The following is a 19,170-nucleotide window of genomic DNA, read 5'->3' as shown; positions in this document are numbered from 1 at the left end:
TAAAAGTAAAAAATATTGTGTTATTAGAAAAAGATATTTTTGACCCAATTAAGTAAAATTAGACATAGCTCGAGGCAAGTTATTAATAACATGAATATTTTTGAATTAAACTATTAACAAAAACAATTTTATCCAATTTTACCACATGGTGTAAAGATATTTTTGACCAAAAAATCAATTAGAAAATAAAAAGTAAATATGCGCAAGTGATTTTATTTTAATTTGCCGAAGAATTATCTTCGTTGTAATGTCTATTTTGCCTGCTTTGGTTGTCACACTGGAAACGGAGTTGCAAAATAGAAGAAAGCGCTGAGTTGAGTGTGCGCGAGTGAGGGATAAGAAGAAGAAGAAGATGTTAGGAAAAGAAGAATCGAATATGCTGTTGACGTTGCTCAAAGCCGGGGATCATCGTCCGCTCGATGAGATCGTCGCCGACTTCATTTCCAGTTTCCCTCCCCATCGACAATTTTATGCCTGCATCTCTCTCGCCTTAATACTTGACGTAAATCTCTCTCTGTCTCTCCATCTATATCTAGAGAAGCAATATCTTTGAAATAAATTTAGGGTTTCAATTGGTGTGTGATGTAACACAAGGATTTTTCCTGTCCATTTAGGGTTTTCTAGTTGGTGTATGTGGTGACTACTTTTTGACATTTTCCCTCTTTTTGTAAAGTTCAGTTGGAAGTCTGGTTTAGTTCTGCAAGGAAATGCACTTTGAATTGAATGATTTAAGCAATCCCAGCAAAGCAATACAGATTTCCAACTATCAATTGTAACTTCTAAATTTGGTTGAATGGAGCTACTTTTTTCTGGAATATGAAAAAAAGAAACAAAGAGAATGTTTTTATGCTTCAAAAAGAACTGCTATTGTAGCAGGAACTGAGTTTTCAAGCAAATTATATTAGTATAGTTAATTGTAGTGCATGTAGAAAGTTTTGACTTGCAAGATTTGCTAAAAGCAAATTCGAATAACTAATTTTATTAGATTTATGTGAGGAATTTTAATATGTAACTACTACAACAACAACATACCCAGTGAAATTCCACAAGTGGGTCTGAGAAAGGTGCTGTGTACACAATCTTAATATTTAACTATTAAAAGAAATTGCCATCAGGAGCCCAAGTGTGGCCTAGTGGTTGAGAGTTAAATAACAACCTTCTAATCCCAGCAGAAGCGACAGTGCATGAATTCCTCCCATCTGCTTAAGTGTTGGTGGGTAGAGTTAGCTTAAGTCCTGGTGGGTAGAATTAGCTGGTATTTGTGTCACTGAGAGGTACCATGTTTCTGGTGAATTAGTTGAGGTGCATACAAGCTGGTGTGCACTAGTGTTGTCACAAGAAAGGGAAAAAAAAGAAATTGCAATCAGAGTTTTGCATGTTGTAGGGAACTGTCTTCCGTTCTTTTGAACTTGGAACAAGCACAGAGGTTTGGCTGGGATATAGAATTTCCTATTGTCCTTGTTTTCTACATTAAGGAAAAGACACTCCATACTTCCTTTTATTCTTTTGTCTTTAAGTGGTATTTAAATGTTGCTTGAGAAACTATTTATTTCCTTTGTACTGTATTCTTTTTCATGCCACCTAGAAGTTGTGCTTGTTCTTCATGGATTCATATATTGTAGAATATTAGAAGGTTTCCAAATGTTTGTTTAGTTGAATGATCAGGTGACCTTTTCTCACGTTGTATCTTGTAGAGAAGAAAAGTTTTGCAAGTTACAGCTATTAAACTAAATATATCATATTCTCTGCAGGAAAAACTTCTTAAACCAGCACAGAGATTAGTTGCTTTTGCAATTCTTCTGCAGGCTTATTCCTCTCAAGAGCCTTCTTCAAATCCGTTCATTTCGTTGCTGGTAAATGTAAGTGCTGGTTTTAATGTTCATTATGATTCCATTTGCTATCATTTTATGTGCTGCAAATTGGGATGATGCCCTGTAATATGCAAAATATATTTATTCCAATATTAGCTGCATATGTTCTCTGAAAGATTTCTTCTGAAATTTCTCCCTTTTTGTGGATTCTTATAATATTTAGACTTATGCTCATGCTAGATTTTGCAATGTTAGAATGACCAACAATATAATGTCTCATGCAAATACCCTTCAGCATCCTTGGTTCCTGCTTGTGGTTCCTTTTTTGTTAATCAAGCATACCAACAACATACCCAGTGAAATCCCACTAAGTGGGGTCTGGTTTTAATCAAGCATACCTCTATTGGAAATTGTTTTCTTCTATTTTCCTTAGTTTCCATAAACTGAGGTTTGTACAACACAATGACAACAAGTATTTTGAGTTGAAAAAATGGGTAGTTGCAGGTCTCCCTAAATCTTAGTTATATCTTGAGGGAGGTGATGGGGCTACAAAGTTAGACTTGATTAAGAGATGGCAGAAAGGTATTCATGAAGAAAATGAATTGAAGGCCTTATGTTGCTTGGACCCTTTCAAAAATCCCTGTTGCACCAATATCGAATTTGTGTGTGGGTGTTGGATCCACACCAGATTTGGTCTAATTATCTTGGGTGCTTTAACTACATCTATTAAACTATAACCAAGACGTATAGATCATTGGGTACTGAGTGTGATATTTGAGTTTCTATCTCATAAAGAGAGTTATATAAAGTACGAGAACGCTTTGCTATTACACAAGATGTCTTATGAATAAATATTAGGTGTTTATAAAGAACTAAATTTGATTGGCTTTAATTTGATAACTTTAATTAATTGAAATATATACTTATATATGTCGTAATATACATTTATTGGTTGCATCCTATCACCCTATCGCACTTGGATTCACACCCCTGGATTCTAAAATTTATGTAATGAAGAACCCCACCTATAGATTCACACTCGTATCGGGTACCTGCACCCGAGCCCGAGCAACATGAAGTGCAACAATTGATTTGGTGAGGATGCAAATAGAGTGCAATTGGAAGGCAAAGCTGTTGCAACTCTGGACTCTAGTTTACCTGATCTGGATCTAAATATAATAATCTTCCTTTTGCCTCTAGTTTTTTGTAGCTCCTATAACTGTCTTAATCTTATGAAAGTCAGCAATAGCATGATTTTCCAACAAAAGAAGATAGTCAGCAATATGTACTAAATTGCTGTTTCAAGGTTTAACTCAAGAAGGTAAGGAAGAAAACTCAACAATTTCGAGAAGGTAGGGTCATTTTATAGATAAACAAAACCCAAGAATATGCAACCCAAGAGTGTTAGTCTAGTGGTCAATGAAGTGGGTTGAGAACCATGAGGCCCCAGGTCCGAATCTTGGCGGACGTACCTTTGCTAGTGGGATGTAGCAACTAGCAGGTATCAAGTGATATTAGTCGGTGTGCGAAAGCTGTCTCGAACACCACATTTCCATAAAAGGAAAAAAGAAACCCAAGAATCATTGCAGCAGTGTAAACCATGTAACATATATTACGTATACAGGTAAAATGTTTCATTAAGTTTGAGGGAGTATAAAGAATTTTTTTAGTGTTATCTATATGTAGACTGTTTCGGTATGCAATGGGGAAGCTTTCAATGTTCTGTTAACACATAAATGCAGACTCTAAAAGTCCTGAGGCAGATTAAGACAGTTATGGAGCCATCACAGTACAAGCAGGATCAGTTCATGACTATCTCGAAAAAAAGCAGGATCTATAACTTAGAGGTAATCAAGCTTAGTTGCTGATTAGATGGTAACAAGGAGAGGTATATGGTATGAAGCTGGGCAGATTCCGGATTGTCCTTCTAACCAGCTTTGGACTCGATAAAATTCTTATTATGACTTGGATATTTAGGTGCATGCAATTTGTCAATATTTTCAAGTGAAGGGGTTGTATTAGCTATATGTGGGGTAAATTTTAAATGTTAAGATTGAAAATTGTAAGGCTCCTGACTCAAAAAAAGAAGAGAAAAAATAAAGAGGCACAATTTATTTTTCTATGAGCTGTAGATGAATAATACTGAGAGAATTTAGAAGTGTACTGCTTTGGTAGCTGATCGTTTGTAAGTGTTCACGAACTGTCCATCTCATTTACTCTCTCCCTTCACATTTACTTCTCCCCAGCCACACTTATTTTTTTAAATTTTCTTTCAAGCGCTATGAAGTTAGTAAATCACTTTCTTCACCTGTAAGTGATAAGCTCTATATATGATTTGCATGATACATTTTTGGTTAAATTCCTTGATAGTTGTGATTAAGTGACCATTGATTTTTTCACTGTGGTTCTTTGTTTTGCTTATTTGCAGGCAGCCTGTGATGAAGGAGCTGAACAACGTGAAAGGGCTTTTATTCTTCAGTTGTTAGGCTCAGCCAGCCCAACCAGTAGCAGAGAGGTTTACCTATTGTTTCCCTGTTATGTGTACAATTGGTCTTGTTTAGAGGGTAAAAAGCCCTGGTTTTAATTATTTGCTATATCTGACTTTTAAAGCTTAAAGCAGAGTTATTTTGTGTGAGATCATTTTTAACCTAAGGGCTGTAGTTGTCTGTATGATGAATTTCCTCAATCACAAGAGAATATAATAATAACTATTTCAATTTATTATGATTTGGTCGTTTACCTTTTCTTAAGAATCAGACTATTGCTGCAGAAAGAATAACTATTCATCTACCTACAGGACTTCCTGGGTATGGTGGTTTTTACTTGTGTGATAGATTGGTCTTGTATGGAGTGCAGCAGCTGCACTGCTCTTATTTCCAGAAGGAAATTTTCTGTTGCTGAGCAAGTTCTACCTAAATATTTCATTTGTCTTGAAATGTTTCATCACCGAGAAGGGGGACAAAGACAGAATAACTAAACCTTACTGTACTGCAGTATTGAAATGAAGTTGGATTCTAAGATGCAAAAGACACTTAGGATATGCTATGTCTATATAAATTTTCTTTCTTCACAACTTTTGTGTTTTAAGCTTGTCAGAAGTCAGGAATTAATTTATGCTCCGTCCCACTCACTCCCTAGCACCAAGAAAGAAAAAAAATTATTACAAGTTTGGTTAGTGTTATTTGGTTTATAATGTATGTTTTAACATATCTTTGTGTGTAACTCGAGTACCACGAGTGATTATTTTGTGGTTATTCAATAATAGAACTGTATCAGAATTAATGACTCATTGCAGGTTCTTAAACAATCGGCAACAGATTACATGAAAGTGTTCGATACTTCACAACTTGTAAGTGACCATGGTCTAAAATATTCATGTGCTTATAAGAAATTTTACTCCACAATATGGGTATATGTAGTGCAATTAATTTAAAACTGTCAACAGCAAATTGCCTTAATATTCAATATCAAAAAATAAAATAAAATTGCCTTGATATTCTCATGTCTTCTTTTTTATTACTGGTGGTTACATATGCATATAACTTGCCCTCTTTGGTCTCAATTTTGAACTTCACAGTCTTTCCCACAACGAGAGCAGTTACAACAGCAGTATGGTAGCAAAGCTCTACCAGAACAGTTTCAATGCTTGATTGGGAACAATTCTGTGAAAAATAGCATTCCAGACCCTGATGTACCTCGTGGCTGTGACAGCAATTCATTAGAGTATAGTTCCTCACTTTAATTTTTATTTCTTGGTATTCTGTTTAGTAATTTACCCCACCCCCCTTTTTTTTTAATTTAATTTTCCCCTTCACAGACCCACAGTTGGAGAAATTTGTCATCTGTAACTTTTCATCATCATATTAATCCTGCATTGAGAACTCAAATCAGTCATTGCTTTCTTATTCTTGGACATTGTGTAATATTTACGTTGGGCAATTTCAGGTTTGATCTTCTCCCTGGATCTAAACCTAAGATTGGATCTGGGGATGTTGACGAGACGATAACTGGATTGTTATCAAATTTGTCATTGGAAGGATTAGGACCTCAATGGATAAGACCTCATCCTCCCAGGCTTCCTGTATTGGATGGAGAGGTAAGGACTACATGTGCTTATGTCCAGGGAATAAGTTGATCAATTTTCTAGAGTTCTGTTAGATATACCCTCATATTTGGTGCAGCTAGTGTGGCTAAACCCTGATTACAATTATGAGCTTCTATGGGATCATGGGATGTGTGCCGATACTAGCAGAGGAGCGGCAGTTAGGGATTTGATTGCAAAAGCTCTAAAAGGTCCACTTGTACCTGCTCAACAAGAGGTGCATATGCTTCCTGTTGGATATTGTTAACTACGGGCTTGTTTAAGTTTTATTATTATCTACGTGAGATGATTCACAAAATAAATGCTTTTTTCCCTGATAAGTAAGTCAAGCATTGTCTTTTTTCTTGGATTTCTGTGGCCATTCCTTGTGAATATATTATCATGTTTGACCTTCGTGACAAAAATGTAGGGTTGCATACCAATGAGAAAAGTGACTAGGTGGAACTGATTATCTGGAGAAGGTCAAGTTTGCTTATTTGTACTTATTAAACCTCCTTGGTTTTATGGTTCTAAATTTCCACAAAAAAAAGAAGAAAGATTTGGAGGTTCAACTACATACCTGGCTGAATGGCATCTAGACCTTTTTTTTCTTAAGGTTTTGGAGGTTCAACTGCATACCTTGTTGAATGGTAACTAGACTTCTTCTATTTTTGCAATTTGACCATGTCAACTTTGAACATTGTCAACACAGGACAAGTAGTAGATCCAAGCAGGATGGATGGTTGGTTTTTTCTGTTTTCTTAATTACTAATGTAAATTTAATTTAATAAAAGATTGGCACCAAGTTGGTGGTATATATTTCTCTAAGGAACTAACGAAGTCTAATAGAGTTTACATACTCCATTCTACACCAGAGAGCAAAAAATGGAAGATAGCATTTATTTTTCTGTAGGTCAAGGCCTATAACATCAAAAGAACATCTGGAAAGGCGGGGGAATGATATGACTGTATAGAAAGAAACAAAAATTCCATTACGAGAACAATGTTTAATGCGAATACTCTGGAATGGATTGCTCAGGTCTTGCGTGAAGCATACAAAGGGAAGTATGGTGATGCGGTGGAAGAAGAAAAGTTGTTTTCTTAGTAGTGTTCTGCTCTAGGAACTATAACAAATATGGTCGTCACATCAGTCTGATAATTGTGAGAGGCAGAAGGAGGGTAGTTATTATTATTCCCGAGTTTTCGTTTAACTCAGCATGGATGAATATTGGGGAAAAAGTGGGGAGATTCATCAATATTGCCCCACAGGAATGTCGTCAACTTTGGGGAACACAGGTTGGTGGACAGAAACATTCCGTATGCTGAGATGCTTAAGAGCAATAAATGGGCTAATAAAGAATGTAAAGAATCAGTGGCAGCGAAGGTAATAAAGAAGAGGGATAGAATATGCATTAGTTACAGCCCAAAGGAGTGTAGCGAAGTTTTAAAGAGGAGCTTGGTGGGTATCTTCGAGGCTAGAATTAGTGAGATACCAACTTTATCAGAAATCAGAAGATGGGCTTATAGATTGAGGAAGCAAGCACATGGGTTGAACAACAACAACAACAACATACCCAGTGAAATCCCACAAATGGGGTCTGGGAAGGGTAGAGTGTACTCAGACCTTACCAACTTCCTGTTTGAGTTTGAAAAGCCCCAAAATACTAAGATTTGCAGATTGCTACAATACCGAGTTATTATAGCAATTTTTTTAATTACTTTTTTATGGTTCAAATCAATAGATCGGGAAAGTATAAGAATACCAAACCATTCAAAGATCTGATACCACTTGATAATTACACTGTTAGAGATAGACTTTAAATTAGAAGTTAGAAAGAGAAGAATTGATTCCTGAACGAGAGGAACACAAGCTCAAGTATTTGATATTTGAAACATTGTTAAATATTAAAAGAAGCAGTGATTTAGTTAAGAGGATGAAGAATAGGAGGAAAGGAACTCAATCAAGGAATCTTACCATTGAAGAAATTCAAGCTATGGTTCAAGGTAGAACAAAAAGGGCGAAACCCTAAAGAGAATCTCAAAGGTCTCCACAAGGCTACTAGTATTAATTTTAATATTAATTCAAAGTTGGTTATAATGAAGAAGAAAGCTCCCGTTTATATTATAGCCTAGAAGAGGGCCCTTGAAATTATCAATGGGTATAGTCAAAGTAAATTTAATATGCGAGTAAATCGCTAGGTGCATGTAAGAGCCTATTTTGATTGACCTATTTTAAGTGCATTTAAGCCAAAATAGCTTTTAAGCACTTTTTAGTGTTTCAGGAAATTAAAAAAGTGCTTAAAACCCCTGGATTTTAAGCTAAAATGATAAAAATAAGGCAAAAATCGTACGTGTTTTTTTTGAGATAAGGGTAACTTTGAAGGCAAAAACCGTAAGTTGGGATTTCTAACTTATCACTTTTGGCTTATAAGCCAAAAGCAAATCCAAACAGGTTATGAGACTGCCATCACTTTGTTTAATAAGCTTTAAAGTGATCAAACAAAAGTAAATAAGGAGGAATTTTCGGGGGGGGAGGGGCAGATTTGATGGGCCCTATCTTACATCCTTTTGGTTTTCAATTATGGTCACCAAATAGTTGCAACACTTGGACAAAATATCTCACTCAGGCTTTGAGCTCTTCTTCCACCATAAGACACTTTCTTTTTTTTGAGAAGGGTAACAGCTAAACAAATATCCACAGGTATGCTGCATCAAAGAATGTAGTCCCCTTTCAAAAGTATTACAATTTACAACTAGATCTCCTATTTGTTACTTTACCTACAAATAGTCTAGAACATAAACAATATCTTCTGTTTGACCTATCAAGTCCTGTTTACACCAAAAATAGTAAAGAGCTAAACCATTCATCTTAAACTTCTGAAATTTGCTCTGCATATCCTCAAATCATCTCTCATTTCTTTCCCTCCATATTGATCACTAGATACATGCTGGGACAATCTTCCATCTCTCCTCCTTTTTTGTTGCATTACCATCTTTGTTCCAACTAAGTAGAAGTCCTTTTATACTCCTTGGCATCACCCACCTGATTTTCCTTAGATTGTTGAAAATCTTCCAAAGCTGATTTGTCCATTTGCAATGTAAGAAAAAAGATGGTTGAATGTCTGTGCTTGTTCCCCATATAAGTAGCATCTAGAGCATAGTTGGAAGCTCTTTTTTTTATCCACGTGTCAATGCTATTTTCTTAGCCAGAAGTAAAGAAAAGTAGTTCACCTTGTGAGGCACTTTTACTCTTCATATCATCTTCCATGGCCACCCTTCCTCCTGATTGTTTGAGAAGTTTAGATCCTTATATGCATCTATGCAGAATTGACACTTAAGCCCCTTTGCTGATAAGTTGTTGAATTGTGCAACTGTGGTATAAAAGGCTACTATTCTTTCCATTTCCCAATTCAAATGTCCTCTAAGGTGTAGGTTCCATCTTTGTGTTGTTCCCATGTCAACCACAGTATCTTGTTTTTGTTGGCATAAGGTGTAAAGATCTGGGTAGAGCTATTTCAGGGGTTCATGTCCAATCCATTTATCATTCCATAATGAAACCTTCAGGCCATTTCCAAATTTGAAACTAGATTGGGTTAAAACTAGTAGCTAAAGCTTCCTGGTGGATCTCCAAACACTACAACCTTTTTTTATTTTGAAAATGGTAAGATTGTATTCTTCAACATTAAGGGCATGCTGGCCACCACCAAAAAGTGTCGATTATAAGCTTCCTATCAAATCTACAATCTTATCTAAATCTACTATACACAACTATTTACACCAAAAATAGTTGATTTTTTGATTTTTTCAAACTGCTAGAAGGAGCCTCAATGTCCCCTCACTTGCCTGATAGCCTAAAATTAGGCATATCTGAAAAAGGAATATACACAGTGAAGGAAGGATACCACAAGTTGTGCTCTTCAAATGACATATAGACCAGTGGTCATGGAAACTGATTTGGAAGACTAGACTACCCCCTAAAATCAAGTGTTTCACCTGGACTACCCTCAGGAATGTTATCCTAACCCTAGACAATCTAAATAGGAGGAAACTTTAGCTAGTAAATAGATGCTTCATGTGCCTCAATAGCCTGGAATCAGTGAATCATTTGCTTCTGCACTGTCCAGTGGCAGCAACTCTTTAGAATATGTTCATTTCAATTACTGGTATCAACTGGATTCTCCGTCAGAGTGTCAAAGAAGTAGTGTGAAGCTGGAGTCTTAGAGAAGTTGATAGCCCCATCAAGAAGACCTGGCAGATGATTCCATCATGTATAGTTTGGTGTATTTGGAAGGAAAGAAGCGTCAGATGTTTCGATGGTATCTCAACTCCAATTAGCAGTTTGAAATCCTTTTGCCGTATTAACCTCTTCCATTGGAGCAGTCTATCCCCCGGTAATGATATATTACCCCTCTTAGATTTCAGTAGCTCCCTCAATATGGCGGCCATTCCTTTGCTTGTGGCTAACTCCCTGATTAAATAGGTGTTTTTGTTCTCTGGAGTTAACCATATTTTTGTGTATGTAATTTGCATCTCCTTGATGCCTTTCTAATACAACATCTTACTTCATCAAAAAAAAAATGTGCTGGTGTTTGTGGAGTTGATAAGTCCATCAAGACTATCTGGAGAATGATACCGACTTGCATTTTGTTTGGAGTATTTGGACAGAAAGGAACAGTAGATGTTTTGATGGTGTCTCCACTCGTGTGGCTTTTTAAAGGCTAAATGTATTGCTAGTTTATTTAGACGGTCTAGATTGTATTCAGTTAATAGTCCAGATCAGTTTCTGGACTTATTAGCTCCCTAGCTTTGGGCATAGTCAGCTTTTGTTATATAAAAGCCAAGAACTTTTTTTTAGCTTCAATGACATACTTGTCACAACTCAATCTTCTTGATGCTTTTTCCTAATGAAATCACTTCATTAAAAATACAAAAAGAGCGAGAGCAGTGGATGACACTGCGAACAAGGGAAGATGAAGCCACTTGAGCTTTGAAGAAATCTATCCTTTAGATCTAAAAAAGTTGTGGATGAAGGGGAATATGGATGATGGTGGGTGGTGTTGGCAATTGGAAAAGAAATGAAAGGAAGATGAAGGTGTGGGTGTGGTGTTTGTGACATTTTTTAATATAGTGGTGAAAATAATAGAGGAAGAGGACGTCTTCGTTTTATTGATCCGTTAGTGCGGTTGAGAAAAAGTGCAGAACTAGAAGTGTTTATTATTGAGCCTTAATTATTTCGTGTCTCTTTTCCAATTAAATACCCACTAATAAATAAAAGGATTTGTCATCCATTTATTTCATAAACTTGAACCCTGCTGCCACTATCAATTTTCTTAGAACCCACCTTTTAACTTGGAGTATAATGGATTATCTTCAGATCTTTTGACTATGCATCTATCAAGGAAGTCTTCGTCAATCATAAAGATTTTCTTTGCCTATTAATCCATTCCTTGATCCATTGCCCATTTTCTAAGTCGAGTCTAGCCATGTTATTTGTTTTACTACCTCAGTGTAACTATTTATAATTGAGAATCTAAGAGAAGTTTTTCCTTGCACGGCGGCATCACTCTTGATGTAACTTCAGCTTAGCTTAGCTTGTTGTGACCAAGAAACCATTGATTTCGCTTGACCAATTTATCCGGTCTCCATAATGGAGTTGAATGAAACCAATGTTCTATTTTTTGAATTATAAATGTTAAAAAATAATGAGTCAAACTTTTAATTTTATAGTTGTCTTTCCGTCCGGAGTTGTCCGTCATTTTTGCCTTAGAATATATCTCGTCTATAGCCCTTTGTGCAAGTATGCTTACATGCCTCCAATAGATAAATGTTTTCGAAGCCATATTATTCCCACCTTTATTTTCTGGATAAGTTTTAAGATCCTGCTTAATCTAGATAAAGCATGTTACAATAGGATTAATAATCCCCTACCAATTGGCCCCTAGGGAAACTAACTATGGTATATAAGTGGAGAAGGTTAGAGGGGTAAACTCATCATCCCTGAGTTTTGAAGGTTTTTGACTCAAAAGGTCTGCTTCAGACGGATTTCTCGGTCAGCAAAAAAATTGATCAATCTTCTACTAATTTTACAGCTAATGAAGTTTCTCCTCCTTGCCACTTATTTGTACTTGTGAACGAATTTAAGCATGCAACTAAAACTTTTAGGACAATTTGTGGAGTAAGCCCAGAACCTTCATTAACTCTTGGAAAATCTTATAAATTGTATGTGGAACAACCATATAGCTTAACATCCTCTCACTCATCTAACTTTTTTAGGGAGTGACATTGTCATTTATTTTTACTTTGTATGATATTAGCCTAAGATGAACTTAAATGGAGCAACATTGTTAGTGAGGATTCATATAGCTGACCCCATTTTGTTTGCAGTTGAGGTGTAATTGTTGACTGAATATGACTAACTTATGAGTGAGAATGAGCTTACCAATTGTCTTCTTTGATATCGTGCAGAAGAATTTGAGCCACCAACCAAAAACTTTTAAAGTACTTTGGAGGTCCTATACACCACATGGGACAATTATATAACTCAATATTATCATATAACAACAACAACAACAACAACAACCCAGTGAAATCCCACAACGTGGGGTCTGAGGAGGGTAAAGTGTACGCAGACCTTACTCCTACCAAGGTAGGACGGCTGTTTCCGAGAGACCCTTGGCTAAAAAGAAGCATAAAAAGAGGTTAGATAAGGCTAAGAAGTTCAAAGCGTTATGGAAAAACAAATAACAAATAAAACAAATAACGAAAGCGACACAAATAAAATAGAGTAGTCAAAGTACAAAAAGTAATAAAAAGATAATGAGCCCGTTTGGATTGGCTTTAAGTTGGTCAAAACCAACTTAAAGCTGCTTTTTAGCTTTTGGACGTGTTTGCCTAATGCTGACTTTAAGCCATAAAGTTCTTAAAGTCAGTCAAAAATGAAAAGTTAGGATTCCTAACTTTTTTTTTCCAAAGTGCTTAAAGTCATTTTCTTTGATCATGGAAATTACTTTTATATCCCTTATATTTTAACTAAATTCCTAAACTACCTTTTTTTATTTTTTTAACCCTAAAATTCACATCATAAGCATTTTTATCTAAACACTCAACTGCTTATTTATAAAAATAACTTTCAGCACTTCAAAGTTCTAAAAGCACTTCATACATAAAAGTTACTTTTTTTAAGCCAATACAAACGGGCTCTATAACAGAAGTCAGAGTACAAGAAATTATAGTGCGCTAATGCGTCTACTAATACGGAATAATAACGAGACTATGTACTAGCCTTCTACCCTAATATGGATCCTCCACACCCTCCTATCTAAGGTCATGTCCTCGGTAAGGTGTAACTGCGCCATGTCCTGTCTAATCACCTCTCCCCTATATTTTTTCGGCCTACCCCTACCTCTTCTGAAATCATCCATGACCAACCTCTCACACCTCCGCACTGGGGTATTTGTGTCTCTCCTCTTCACTTGCCCAAACCATCTCAGTCGCATTTTCCGCATCTTGTCTTCCACCGAGGCCACTCCTACCTTGTCCCGAATAGCCTCATTTTTAATCTTGTCGCTCCTAGTATGCCCACACATCCATCTCAACATTCTCATCTCGGCTACTTTCATCTTTTGAACGTGAGAGACCTTAACTAACCAACACTCCGCCCTATATAACATAGCCGGTCTAACCACCACTTTGTAGAACTTGCCCTTAAGTTGTGGTGGCACTTTCTTGCTATCTTATAAAGTTCCCTATTCGTCCACTTCTCCACCTCATCCTTGCTTTCTATCAGCTTCACATATGCTATCTTCTTTGCTTCCACCTTCCATTGCACTTCTCCATTCCACCACCAGTCCCCTCGATGCCGACCAAGGCTACCTGTCGAGACTCCCAACACTTCCCTTGCTACAACCCTAATACAACTAGCCGTCCTATCCCACATAGTGTTCGCATCCCCACTACTATCCCAGGCTCCCATATCCTTCAATTTTTCTCCAATCTCCAGGGTGCTAGTAGTGGTCAAACTCCCCCATCTGACCCTAGGTTGGTCATCCCTGACCGTCTTCTTCCTCGTCATCTTGATCCCTAAATCCATCACCAAGAGCTTATGTCGGGTCGTAAGGTTGTCGATCGGAATGATCTTATAGTCTTTGCACAAACTTTTATCATCCTTTCTAAGGAGTTAAAGATCTATCCGAGTCTTAGCCACCGCACTCCGAAAGATTACCAAGTGGCCTCCTCCTTTGGGAAACTCGAATTGGCTATCACCAACCCAAAAGCTCTTGCGAAATCCAAAAGTGAAACTCCTCCTCCATTTCTGTCCCCGAAGCCAAAGCCTCCATGCACATCATCATACCCTCCCGAAATATAGACCCGATGTGCCTATTGAAATCCCCTCCCATGAAAAGTTTCTCAGTAGGTGGTATGCCTCCTACTAACTCATCCAAATCCTCCCAAAAGCGTCTCTTATCCTCCTTGCCTAAGCCCGCTTGCGGCGCATAAACACTAATAATGTTCAACATGATCCCTTCAATGACCATCTTAATCGACATCATCCTATCAGTGACTCTCTCAACCTTCACCACCTGGTCCTTTAAATTACTGTCTACTAAAATGCCTACCCCATTCCTATATTTCGGTCTACCAGAGAATCAAAGCTTATACCCGTTTACCTCCTTAGCCTTAGAACCTGCCCATTTGGTCTCTTGTACACAAACTATATTAATCATCCTCTTCTTTAGAATCTTAACTACCTCTATGGATTTTCCCATCAACGTCCCAATGTTTCAAGAACTTACTCTCAGTCTAGACGCTCCTTTAACCCACTTACCCCTCCTTACCCTCGTCCCCGTCCCCGTCCCTGAGCGAGAACATGACCCTAGTCTACCATCACTAACCAAAGCCTCGAAAACGCGTATGAACTAATAAATTATTCAAAGGTTTAAAGTCAGCAAAATGTAACTACAATTGTATGAGCAAAGAATAGATATGAAAATATATGAAAATCGGAGGTACCAATTCCAGTGAAATGAACCTGGTTGCCGTCGGAAAACACTGTTCACGTCAGAGTACTGTTCATTTCAGAGTTATTGTTCACGTCGGAGTTACTGTCCACGTCGGCTTGTCAAGATGCTGTTCACAACAACCTTTGGATTGTGTGGGTAGCAGATCTTGGGTTGAACGAATCTTTGGGCCAAAAACCCAAAAATGATAGCATTTAATGAAGCAATATTTCGTTGAGGAATTTCGTCGAACACCTTCAAGGCACTGTCCACGGTGCCAGTTGAAAGAAGGCAGAAGGACCGGAAATGCAACAAATGAATCGCACGAGAACAGTAGCAAGCTTTGTAATTAAAAAATTCTCACATGCCTCTGATCTCTATAAATCAGAGGGATTCAAGATAAAAATGTGCGACTGGTCTCTCCCAATCAGAGGGAATGCAAAGGGATATTGGAATGAGTGGAAGACCTTACATTTATTTGGCTTCACCAGTGTATCCGAATGTTCTCTTTTGCCCGTCCACTTCAAGTCGCCCTATCGTAAAAGGTTAAACACCACCTGTGATATCTCCTCAGTGATATTGTTGAATTTGTTACCAACAATGAAAGGTTTTCCTTTACGCTCTCCGACTGAAATCAAGGTTCAACTTGATCCCTTTTCATGTCGCCTTATTCTAGCCTTAGGTTACCATGTTTGGTTAGAAACTGGATGCACTTTGCCGTAAATTTGCTGTAGTTGTTTGGTAGTCGCTCACTGCTTGAATAAATTTTCTTGAGAGAATGAAGAAGCTCTGCACCCGGCTGGTCAGATAGTATTCTTTCAGATCTTTTTCATTGCATGGAAGTTGTTCATTCCTTGTTCAAAATAATTCTTTATGGGAAGTTTTGATTTAGCATAGGAAGTTCTTTGTTTTTGTTATGACTATCAAAGAGAGTAATGATCGAGAAAGCTCATTAGGCGCGGAATTCTTTTTCATGCACATTTGTTGAGATATTAGGCTTTTTTTGAAATTGTTTCTTTTTCTCTTGACCAGCAAGTACTATTGGAGTTGGCAAATGATCCAAAACTTGTCTACCATTGTGGGTTGACACCAAGGAAGCTGCCAGTATGAATTCTGCATCCTTAAATGTATTGTGAGTGCCTAATAACTAGTGGCTGCGCTTGATTCTGAAGAATTATGTTTTATTTTTCAGGAACTTGTGGAGAACAATCCTGTTATTGCAGTTGAAGTTCTGGTTAAGCTGGTCAATTCACCAGAGATTGCAGAGTAAATCTTTGTTGTTCATTGATTTGTATACCTTTTTGATCACAAATTCCGAGCCCCATATGCTAGTTCATATATTACAAGTGTCAATTGGGTGGTTTATTCAAACTTTTTGTTGGAAGTTGCAGAACTAGCATTCTGTATTTTGTTTGGATGTGCAAGCACCGAACTTCACACGTTCTGAGATTCTGCAGTTTATTTGTGGTTGCAGATATTTTACAGTTCTTGTTAATATGGAGATGAGTCTTCATTCTATGGAAGTTGTTAACAGGCTCACTCAAGCAGTTGAATTGCCAACTGAATTCATACATATGTACATCACCAATTGTATATCTTCCTGCGAGAACATCAAGGTCCTCTATCTGCTCAACTTCTTTCTTAATAATTGAACCTTCACTTAATATATTTGACTGGCAATTGTTAGGTCATTTAGAGTGTGACTTAATCAAACTCTTCACTGACCATGAGTTACTTGGGTAACCATGCTATTCTTGAGTTAGTTTCTCAGCCATATTGTGCATATCAATTTCAGATTGGTGTTTTGGTAGACAAAACTTGATATTTCTGTAGGTTCTTTGCCGACTTTCTTTATCATACATGTTTAAGGGGTGAACTACTGCTAATGTGGGTAAAATTTTGCCTGCAACTATCCTGCCTCTGAAGATTGTAATGACCTTTGTGTCTCATTCTGTTTCGATCATGTAGTTATTTTTTGTTATAGCTGGTAAATAGCAGAAGTCAGTGAACTGATGTTTAATATCATAGCAAAAGGGATGTGAATCTGTTCCACTCTATTCTTCTGTCAATTAGTTGGTGGCAGTGGCTCTAGTGTATACATGGGAGATGTAACGGGGGAAGAGATGAAGAGACAGACATGATCTCTTTGCCTCTGCAGATTTCAGTTGACCTACAAAATAATTCTTATAATGTAGGAAGGAGAGGACCTGTGACATATACACATTGATTTCCTTTTACTAGCATAATTAGCGTTCCTAGAATCTATGATGTTACTCTCATTGGTTGTGTGATTACATATTTCTTTTCCAAAATTTCAGGATAGATATATGCAAAACAGACTTGTAAGACTAGTCTGTGTTTTCCTACAGAGCTTGATCCGGAATAAGATCATTAATGGTAAGTGTCTATTATCATTACTTTAGTGTTATAATAAATAGATAGAAAAACTACATATATTGCATCCAGTTTATAATGAGTAGTTTGAGATCTCAACAAGAAACGAGCAACCAACTGAGGCGTGATTGCCAATCTATCTGTGGGGTTGCAATAGAGGATGACTGGGATAATAATTGTGAGAGTCTAGTTGCATCAAACCAGCCTTTAGTACACGTTTGGTGTGATGGATAAAGAGATAATCCTGGGATAAATTTTTATTACCCCTTAATCCCTTGTTTGGTTACAAAGCTTTGGATAACTTAATACAGGATTAATAATTAGTACTGGAATAAGTTGTTTGTTTACAAAAATACCCTCCATAAGTGTAAAAAATGTGAAAAGTGATGTACAAAAAGGGTTTGAGGGGGTATTTTTGTCATTTTAACTATTTTATTCCGGGACAAGTTATCTCAGGATTAATAATTAGTACTCGGATAACTTATCCTAGGATTAATAATTTGTCCTGGGATAAAATAGTTAAAATGAAAAAAATACCCCCTACAAACTCTTTTTGTACATCACTTTTCACATCTTTTACACTTGTGGATGGTATTTTTGTAAAACAACTTATTTTTAGAAATTATGCAATGTATATTATTTTTAATACAACAAATCAAACATTTACTATGAAATGATCCTAGCATAACTAATTCCAGCATAACTTGTCTTTAAACCAAACTACACCTTAATGCTTGGGTTAATGTTTGCTTCTCTCACTGAATTCTGGTACATCAGCTTGCAGCAACTTTCTGGCCGTAGTCTTGGCAAACTGCTGTTTAGTGCAAAATGTGTGGACTGTATGGTTTGACCATGCTTTTATCCATTTCTTGGTGCACCCTGCTTCATTTCCGTTCTTCCATCATTTTCTATTTTAGTGCTATGCATTAGGTACATTTGCATTTTATTTGGGGAAATAGCTGGGTCTTAGTTCTTTGTTAGACTTTTTGGAGGACCACATAAATCTGAGGTACCAGGGAGCTGAAAGAATATACTTATTGGCTGAGCACTTAATTTGTCTCTTGATCGTTGCAGTCCAAGATCTCTTTATTGAAGTACAAGCATTTTGCATCGAGTTCTCAAGGATTAGAGAGGCTGCTGGGCTGTTTAGGCTTCTGAAGACACTGGAGTAGACGCTGCCTCATTCACCCCATTCCTTCGATAAAGTTTTCTTTGATGTAGCATGTGTACATGTGTTTTGATTTTTCTTTTGTTCTGATTCCGTTCTTCCAATTAGTTAGCACCCAATTGTGGGTCCTTGTATCCTTGGTTCAGCAAAGTTATCGTTATAAATTTTATTTCACAGTTAGCCATTCATTTCTCCAAATTTCTAAAAGTGGAACAGTGGAAGAATGGTTTGATTATTGTCAATCATGGATCGCACTTGGATGGTCATTCCGATTACCCAAGGTTCCATTAGAGATGTGTGAATATTGCTGGAGGCAGGAGAAATTTTGGTCGTATACCCAATCCCAATTCAATAAGAAAAAGAAACTATAATACATGTTCTAAGAATGAAAGACAGCATGGTGAGGCGATGGTATTGCTTGTTGGGAGTTTCGGAAATCAAAATTTAACAATTCTAATAGCCAAAACTTGTGGAGCAAGGTGAGGCGATGGTATTGCTGACAGAAGATACAGCATTAGATTTCTAGATTTAGGATTTGGGCCTCGTCCTCTTTGTGCTTAGTTAACACTTTTTTTTTTTAGTTATTTCTAGATTTAGGATTATCTCTTTGGACTTTTTTGGTTCGTTTTGTTAAAATCTTTTGAATGAGATTTGAAATATACAAAAAAAGTTCTCTCGATCAATTTAAGTTCTGGACTCTTGGAGAAGATTGATCGATAC

At 36.9% G+C, this 19,170-nt stretch overlaps 1 protein-coding gene across 2 annotated transcripts; it reads left to right on the top strand.

Moving 5' to 3' along the window:
• Positions 1-220: 220 nt before the first annotated feature.
• On the top strand, positions 221-18,636 carry LOC129903698 (uncharacterized). 2 transcript variants are annotated; one of them, XM_055979248.1, is made up of 12 exons: positions 221-502; positions 1,752-1,859; positions 4,240-4,326; positions 5,107-5,160; positions 5,389-5,534; positions 5,757-5,907; positions 5,993-6,130; positions 15,921-15,992; positions 16,081-16,154; positions 16,363-16,504; positions 17,207-17,285; positions 18,357-18,636. In XM_055979248.1, exons 1-12 carry the CDS (start codon positions 353-355, stop codon positions 18,452-18,454), a joined length of 1,299 nt encoding a protein of 432 aa, XP_055835223.1. In that variant the 5' UTR covers positions 221-352; the 3' UTR covers positions 18,455-18,636. The 2 variants fall into 2 exon arrangements, with proteins under 2 accessions (XP_055835223.1, XP_055835227.1); XM_055979252.1 differs by lacking the exons at positions 221-502; positions 1,752-1,859 and adding an exon at positions 3,560-3,658.
• Positions 18,637-19,170: the final 534 nt, after the last annotated feature.

Source organism: Solanum dulcamara, chromosome 1 (assembly GCF_947179165.1).
Source record: "Solanum dulcamara chromosome 1, daSolDulc1.2, whole genome shotgun sequence".
NCBI lineage: Eukaryota > Viridiplantae > Streptophyta > Magnoliopsida > Solanales > Solanaceae > Solanum > Solanum dulcamara.
The sequence above is the reverse complement of the archived record's forward strand: the minus strand, read 5'-3'. Positions and strand labels throughout refer to the sequence as shown.